This window comes from Echiichthys vipera, assembly GCF_963691815.1.
Source record: "Echiichthys vipera genome assembly, chromosome: 22".
NCBI classification, from domain to species: Eukaryota; Metazoa; Chordata; class Actinopteri; order Perciformes; family Trachinidae; genus Echiichthys; species Echiichthys vipera.
In genome coordinates this window covers 8663894-8672652 of record NC_139847.1, presented here as the reverse complement: position 1 = coordinate 8672652, position 8759 = coordinate 8663894, and the positions used below count along the sequence as shown (strand labels likewise).

The 8759-nt window shown below is 44.0% G+C and overlaps 1 protein-coding gene across 1 annotated transcript in view; it reads right to left on the bottom strand.

The window, feature by feature from the left end:
• Positions 1 to 206: 206 nt before the first annotated feature.
• The window catches only part of pcdh7b (protocadherin 7b), a gene marked incomplete at its 5' end in the record, with an annotated part of 114869 nt that continues 106316 nt past the window's right edge, over positions 207 to 8759 (bottom strand). The window contains one exon of the mRNA XM_083936668.1: positions 207 to 1018. Within this exon, the coding sequence (XP_083792794.1) occupies positions 537 to 1018 (482 nt within the window). The 3' untranslated portion in view covers positions 207 to 536. The remainder of the gene's footprint in view (positions 1019 to 8759) is intronic.

The window sequence follows — 8759 nt, the reverse complement described above, 5'->3', positions numbered from 1 at the left end:
CAATGATCTGAAGTAAGAAAAAAAAAAAAAGGACAAAAAAGGGCATAACCAGACGCACTTTGAAGTCAAAAAAGTATTCATGTACAGCTTTGTTTCTAGAAAAAACACAAACGGAAAGAAATTGTCTCTTTTGTACAGTGTCATCTTCAGGGAATGGATCCTTCATTGGGGGGGGGGGGTTATGCATGCATGTATTGTATGTCTCAAATGATTATTGTACAGATTGACTGTCAAGCAGCAGATTATGTCCAAAGAGCCCGACTCGCCAGTAGAACAGCCTCAGTACCCCCTCAAAAGTTTCTTCCTCCTCCTCCTTTCTTCCAGGTCATGGCCGGAATTAGCACTTTAAAAACTGTTTATATATCCACTTAGATTTTCATTTAGAAGCTGTCGTAAAAGTCTTTGGAGAAAGTTTAGTCCCACCTTACAGAACAAGGGTGGCTAAAAGCTTCTAGAGCTGTAACGGTTGTGGGTAAGCAGCTATGCTTAGTCTTGTATTTTAATGCCATATAGTGTGGCACAGTGGGTACTGACACTCACAGGTAAACCTCCCTCCGCGTCAGAGTACCGCAGGACGTGGGCTTGTACTCCCCAGTGGGCGCCAGAGGGATCTCCTCGGTGGGATGGCCCAGCACCTCCTCCCCACTTCCTGGCGAGCCGTAGGAAGGCGAGCCAAAGACCTCGTACGAGGAGGAGGAGGAAGCCATCTTCTTGTTGAGCAGGTTGCGATTGCGGTCGCCCATCATGTGAGCGGTGGTGGGGTCTCCGTTGGCCATGGCGGCCATGGCGAGGGTCTCTTGGCTGCCGGGCTGCTCAGCGCTGCTGCTGCTACTGCTGCTGCTGCCATTGCCGCTCATGAAAGTGGAAAGCTTTGGTTGTTGGGGGGTGGTGGTTGACTTTGATGGCCGTCGCTCAGGCGACGTGCGCACAGGCATCCAGCAGGAATCCGAGTGGCCGTACTCGTCGCATTCCCTGGTGCACTTGCCAGTCATGGCTACGTCAGGCAAGGGCCGGGAGTCTAGAGGAAGCAGGAGGAGAAAAACAAAAGTAAATGATGCTGTTTGTTTCACTAAAATTTGGTAATCACTGATAAACTAAATACATCTCCTAGCACTTAGCGGTTAGTGTGGTATGTGTCACATGAATTTGTTCATTAGATGCGTGAATTTGTATTTATCTCCCTAATGAGTTCATCATCGCATCTAAATGTTAATGGAGAAGGTAAAGAAAACAACAAAAACTGGTCACCGTGGTTCCCAGGCACCTATCGTCACAGCCAATGCAAGTTCTTAATTTGATCACTCATGAAGATAATTTCAGTTCATACGGATAGAATTGCATTTGTTTTCATGCAGAACCCATACCACATGACAGAAACGGCAACAGAAAGCAACAATGAAAAGAAGAAACTCCACTGGCTACAACAACAGCCTCAAACTAAAAATACAGTGGCGTGAATCAAGAGCTGAAAAAAATGTCATGCTTCAAAAAACGCGTTTGTGCTGAGACGGGAAGGGGGGAGGAGAAGGGGCGCAGGGAGGGGCAATGAGGAGAGTAGGGAAGGAGGTCAGTTTGTGGCTTTCAGTTTGCCCTGATATAAAATTCAAGATGTTCAATTAGGCCTGATCTGTGTATGTGTGTGTGTGTGTGTGTGTGTGTTTGTGAGATGGGAGCACCAACAACAGCCTATTTTCTTATCCAGTGATTGACAGACAGCAATCACATTCTGATCTAAGTAGCTTAATAGCTTTGTGTGGCTAAATCGCCCTGATATCCTCTTAAATCCGCTAATAGGGGTCTTAACCAATTACCTAGCTGGGAGCTGGCCTCAGATTAACTTTGTCTCCTGTATATTTTGTGGAAAGCAAATTATGTGCTTACAATGCTACGCCAGGACAACAGGTTTGACAGATACCCTACTGTCAATGACTACTGTCGGACGGAGCAAGACCTCAGTGCAATATGTGAAATTATCCCAAATACAGCAAACCAAAGCTGAGTGGCTCAATATAAGACAAAAACTGGAACAAAGTCAAGCATCCTTTACATTACGCAGAGTTAATAAGAGTGACAATGTTGTAGAGATGCTATGTTTAGATGTGATTTATTCATGACCTGATGCAAAGTATGGAAAACCAAAAATCAAGCAAAAGCGAAGGTGAGTGCAAACCAAGCCAAGCATGCCTTTGCCCATAATTAAATTTAAAAAATAAAAGAGTTTGGACCATGGCTTACTTTTAATGCTCTTTTTCTCCTGTAAAAGAAAACAATAGAACAGAAATCACTTTTTATGTTTTGCTTCTGCAGTAAAATATATACTGTATGTGAGCAGCATTGAAACACCAGAACAGTGTTATGCAGAGCAGACACACAGCCGAGGAGGACAAAATGCAGCCAAGGGACAAGGACAGCAAAGAAAGAGGAGAGAGAGATAACAGAATGCTGTCCTACTGATTCGGAGTGTGTGATCAACAAATGAATCACTTTCACAATGAACGCCTTTCAGCAAAAACATTCGATATTACTTTGAGAGTGCCATTCCGGTGCTGCAACAAATCCTTTTCTAACTAAATATCTATTAGAATCCATTTCTCGCGTCACAAATTACCTCTTGTAAAGTAGCAGCTAACGATTGCCAGTCAATATACAGCCAAAGCCTCAGGGAGCAACTGCCACTCGATAGAAAAAAGAAAAAATCAAATAACTTTTTTTGTCATTAGTGAGCCCAAACAACTGAGTAGTTCTGTTTAATGAATTAGAAACATCTAAATAAATGAGAAGAAAAGGCAAAGGAAACAGAGAAATGCAATGGCATAAATAGCTAACATGCCAGCTGATGAGGTGACAATGATAAAAATGGATTATGGCATGGGAAGAAGAGACGTCTTCCTTTTCCTCCTTTTTGCATCTCAGCTCGACAAACACAGCCGTCAAAGAGACAGCAGATAACAGGTACGGATTGTCTTTCTCATTTACACCTACGATTGAGCCATCAAGACTACCCTCGGTGCACGGCGGCTCTCGCGAGTCCCCCGGCACCATGTTCCTGAATGCTTTATCCAATTGCCTCCTCGCCCTCCCAAGTTGCATTCAGACAAACTGGTGAAAAATAGAAATCAGACCTTTTGCTTTTCCCAAGCTTTGGCGGGGTAAGCGAAAAACCTTTTGGCATCACTTCTATGCTCGCTGCCACCATGCACGGTAAGCTGCGGAGATAGTTAGCCAGCGCTCTGTGATGTGCGGCAGATTATTTCCAAGCCACAGTCCATTGACTCTGCAGGCTTGCTAAAAATGAAGACGTTTCCCATTGCTTTAATCAACTGGGCTGCTATATCAATGCGAAATGTGTTTTTTTCTCCCTCTCTCTTTTTCCATCTTCAAGTGTCACCTCTCCCTGAAGAAAGGCCATCAATATGAGTACTTTAAAACTGCTTAGATCCATCTGTCCTTTAGCGCTCGACAATTGAGTACACTTAAGTCAGCTTCAGCCTGGACTAGTACTTTAACCCCTTAGCGCCTTTTTTTAGAAGTGAGGGTGAGAGGACAGGTGGTGTTCAGGGGGAGATTATTCTAGTCAAATCTGTAATAAACAGATTTATTTTTGGGTAATCACCTATTCAATCTTGAAGTTGAGTTCATGACGCCCATCCCCATGCTTTATTATGTATTATACATGTCTTGGTGCTTTTCTTTCTTTCTTTTTATCACTAAAGAATTGATTAAAGAAATAGTCAAATATCCCTCAAAAAAAACATTCAGACACCCAGACCTCGAGGAACACCACAGAAAAAAACATGCAGTGATTTGGTATGAAAAAATTAAATAAAAATAATAATTTGAGATTTAGAGATTTCAGCAAAAAATTTGGTAATTGGATGGTGAGCACTTCCTTACTGCCAATAAACCTAGGAAAGTGATACATGACTTTGGTCTCTAGATCGCGGTTGTAAAGTTTAATGAGGCTGTGACTGTCGTTGCGCTCACAACAGCTCATTTTAAACAGTGAGGTCAAGTTTAAAATATTGCCTTACTACATTGCAATGAGGAGTAACATCGTCGAACATGAACACAACCGGGCTCACTGACTCCACAAGATTCTCAGTTTTACAATGTCAATGTATGCAATTCCGAGACTGTTTAAGGACCCCAGTATGCAGGAATAATCAAATACACCATTTTAGAATAAATGAAAAGAAAAAGAAAAACTGCATGTTTATTTGCCCCAAACTGTCTGGGATTATCATAAAGTGAACATGGGGGGAGAAACGTGAGTACCCAATGGAGCCAGTCAGAGGTCAAGGGCCCTTTTTGAAAATGACCATTCCAGTTTTTCTCTCACCAAAACATTGCCTAAATTTCCAGCTAGCTAGCTGGTTATGGTTGGTACCAATGGATTCTTTAGATAGTCTTGTTTCAGATTATAGCATTAAAACTGCGCCAACTGCAGCCTCTGAAAGACAAATAGTTGCAGTTGGTTTAGGAATAGCTGTAGGTAATGTTTAATTTATTCTAATGTCCAGTCGACATCCATCAGATTATTATTTATTTAAAAGTCCCATACCATGCTCATTTTCATGCTTGTATTTTGGGTTTCTACGAGAAGATGTTTCATACTTTAATGTCCCAAAAGCAAATAATTTTTTTATGCCGTCTGTCTGAATATACCTGTATTCACTTTCTTTCTGAAACGCTCCGTTATGAATACGGGCTGTGTGAATTTCTCTGTTAATTGAGTATTTTGATACTGTCACAGTATTTGTATAGCACCTCAACCTGTTTTTTTTTTTTTTTTACAATATGGGACCTTAAAATAAAAGAATCTTAATTATCAGAATAAAAGCAAATGTGTTAAAATATGCGGCTGATAAAAAAGAAAATCCATTATAATTAGTATTTCTATGGAGAAGACACGCAACGTTGCTTCCAAAACATATCCATAGGCCCTTTCAAGACCCAATTCAGAAATCAGGACATAGAAAATATCTTCAAAGAAAAGCCCTTAGAGCACACGCAGCACTGTAGCAGGCTTTTGTTACATATTCACAAACATCCCGCGAGCCCACACTATCAACCATAACATAACACAATACAAGTGGGTCACTCGGCTGAGCATCTCTTACAACGCTGAGAGCACGAACAAGGGTGCCCTCCATACCAGGTTACGTTCCCCGTGGGCTCAGGGTCGTTGGGGGGGGGGTTCCAGAAAACAACTGCACAGTCTGGGCGTCCGCTACCTCCGTCGCTGGAGAGCTTTCAGCACTCGCTCATAATGGCCCACAACGCAAAGCCATTAGTGCTCTTTTTTACATTTACTAAAAGAGGCTTCCAGGAAGAGGGAGAGGTGGCGATGGTGGATCAGGGAATTATTGACAGATGAGTTAGAGCTGGGCAGAGCGAAGAGGGCAGCAGCAGCTTTCTCAGAGATATAATTCCACATGGACAAAAGTCGTGCATTACTGAAGTGATGATTACCCTTTGAGACGCCACTGTATAGCAGTGCTCCAAGATATTTGCACCCTCGCTGTGTCTATGGGCAAAGGCTTTCTTCATTTGTGCAAGTGAAAAAGTGGGCCAGTGGCTGCATTAGTTGAGCTGTGGCTTTTCTTAGCCGGCTTTAGACAGGCCGCCCTATCAGCTGACTAGCTTACACTGTGAGATTTTTCAAAGAACATCCACTGCCGGGGTACAGTAGCAATTTGATGCAGCATCTTTAGTGCTCGCTAAGATGTCGCAGTGGTTACAAAAAAACAACAAAAAAAACAGAGTGATCTTGCTGCCATAGCTGCTGGCCAAATGCACACTAATGTCTGTTGCGTGGGCATTTCTGGGCAGTTACGGTTTAGTGTGTTTGTTTGTGTTAACGTGCTGTACGCTGTGTTTTCACTGCATGTCAGCAAATCCACTTCCCAGTCCCAATTCATCTACGTCACCAGTGCTTTAACTTTTGAGGTGCGACTTCCCCTGCGCTGTGACTCCTTCTTCTTCTTCTTCCTGTCTCTATATCCCACCGTGAACCGCCGGCCACGTGGACTGAAGCTCCTCGACCCTTTAACCTCTCTTTTCCAGCCGGCAGACTTAACCCAAACAGCTGAGGCATTGAGGAGGGAAGGGATGGAGAAAAAACGAGACTGAGAGGGAAGAGGAGACAAAAACAGAGGTGATGGGCCTGCATGCATTTTTGTGTCTCCGCTGTGTCTTTTGACAGACATTGCAGCTGGCTGGACAGCAGATAGGGTCAGAGCGGAAAGGGGGGAGGAGGGCATGCGGGGAAGGAAGAAGATAGGGATGATTTCAAGAGGGAGGGATAGAAGAAGAATAAAGAGGAGAGAGACGTGGAGGGATAGTGTGCGTGTGCTGAGTATAGCAGGGTCAGGGCCTGGGAGAAGGGAAACGGCAGATTGAGTGGAGAAGACAGCATGGCTGCCTCTGGGCCGTCACAGGCCAAACACACTGCCAAAGAGAGCAGTGGAGAAGAGAGGAGAGGAGAGGAGAGTAGGAGAGACAGGAGGAGAAAGAAATTGAGGACATTAGCGAAGACAGGGGGGGAGAGGGCAGAGGAGGAACGCAGGAGGAGAAAGAGTGATGATAACTTTGAGAACAGAGGACGCGCTGTGCTGTAAATGAATCCTGGTGGCGTGCTCTCACACACGATCACGTTAACTGATCAATCCAAAGACCTTTATTTAGCCTGTTTTAAGGTTTCAAATTATCTCTCGAACAATGAAGTCCTGTGTGCAGGTAGATGCCAGACGCAACTGTCCTCTCCATTAACCCAATCTAATATACTTCCATCACATGGAAGTATATTACCCTGCATTAAGAAAAGTTTAAAAAAAACAGCTTTGAATGTCATTTACACACAGCCACATGCTTCCAATTTGAAGCTAAAATTCCAGATCCAGCCAAAGGAAAAGAAAGTTTTCAGGGCAACAAGGCACAAAAGGGCGATCGCATGGGAACAGTCGGTGCGTATACGTGCAGTTTAACAACACGGTTATATTCGGGTTATGGCATACTCCAGTTTCTGAGATGCCATGTAAACACTGTACCCCGGGTAAAATTGTAGTTTTCATACCCCGGTTAACAGATCTAGAGAATTCCTTCAATAATTGGAGTATTCATGCATGTAACCAGCTTATCCAGAGTAATATCGGGTTACGCATCTGTGCATTCTCCGTGGGTTAACTCCCCCCTCCCCACTCTGCGGCTGTGGCTTTTGACCCAGAAATAGAATAAAGCAGGGTCAACGGCACCGAAAAAAGGTGAAAAAAACAACACGAGCGTTACCTTTAAACCGAAGGAGGATTTCGCAATGGCAAGTAACATCACTACCAAGAAGACCACATTTCTTAATTCTTTCCAAAAGTCGGCCATTTCCCCCCCACTTTCCAAGTCTTTGTGAGTTTGACCGGGGTGAACCGGTCCAGCTGTATGTTGGCAGAGCGCCACCTACTGTAGCGGAAGTCGAGTTACTTTGTCATTTTCCCATTCTAACCAGCTCATGTATACGGGGTGAACTTCAATAATCTGATTATTCTCTTAACCGGGGAAAGACCATTTTCAGGTTACTGCATGTAACCGCACTGACTGAGTCTGGCTTGGAAACGGGTGTGTGATCGCCTTGCACCCTTCATCGAAAGGCCTCCCGCACGAACAGATGTATTTCACACGGCGGAGCAATCAGCGCGAAGATGACAGTGTACATCGCCGGGTGTCATACAGATTACTCCTGTGTTGGCCTAGGGCAGTGAAAATGAAATATTTATCCTGAAGAGAAAAAAAACAGCTGTTGGAAGTACTCCGGCCTTCGTGATGAAATAAGAAAAGGAGACAAATGAAAAGTGATACAAAGAGACAGCAAAGGAAAAAACAGAGAGAGAGAGAGACAGAGAGAGACAGAGATAGGATTGAAAGTCAAACCAAAAACAACACCAAAGAGAGCTCTCCGCAGTTGTCTTTCTTGTTCCTTCCTGTCTCCTCATTCTCGCCTCTAATAGGGTCCCGTTTAATTAGGTGAAACTTGCCGACTAATTATGGTGTTTGGCTGTCTCGCATCGCGGGGGCCCCCGTGGCATCGCCTCGCAGCTGAGAGGACGTCAGCATCAAAGACAGACGGGCAGACAAACGCTGCGCCGCCGAATACACACATACAACTAAAAGGTGGCTGTGGGGAAAGAAAGGAAGGGAGGGAGAAAAAGAAGAAGAAAGAGCCCTAAGAGGAGGAAAAAAAAGGTGAGGGCGGAAATCTAGGGAGCACAGAGAAAAAGAATGGGTGCTAAATTATTAACACGGCGACGGCGAGCACAGGCAGAACAATATCCACAGGAAAAAAAGTGATATTTGTCTTTCTCTCGCTGAGGTGTTTGCCAGACAATTAAGGCGGGATGGAGGAGAGAGAAAGAGGCGCAGCGGTGCAGGGGGAAAATGAGAACAAAAGGGGAGTCCTGGGGAGCATTGACCTTTATGAAAACGCAAGTCATGTCATGCACCGCTAGCGACGACAGTAATTGATTGCATTAACGTCAGCAGTGGAGATTTCTTCAGTGGCACAGTAAGTTAAATCCAAACCTCAAACATTACCCTATTAGTTCAGTTAAGATCGTGTAAGCGGGAGGCCAATTTGATCGAAGGAGCAGAAAATAACTCATTTTCCATCTCCTTTAATTAATGTTCAATACAGAAGACTTGACTATTTATCTTTAAAGGTCTATTATGCTAATTATCGGGTTCATACTTGTATTGTTGGTTTCTTCTAAAAC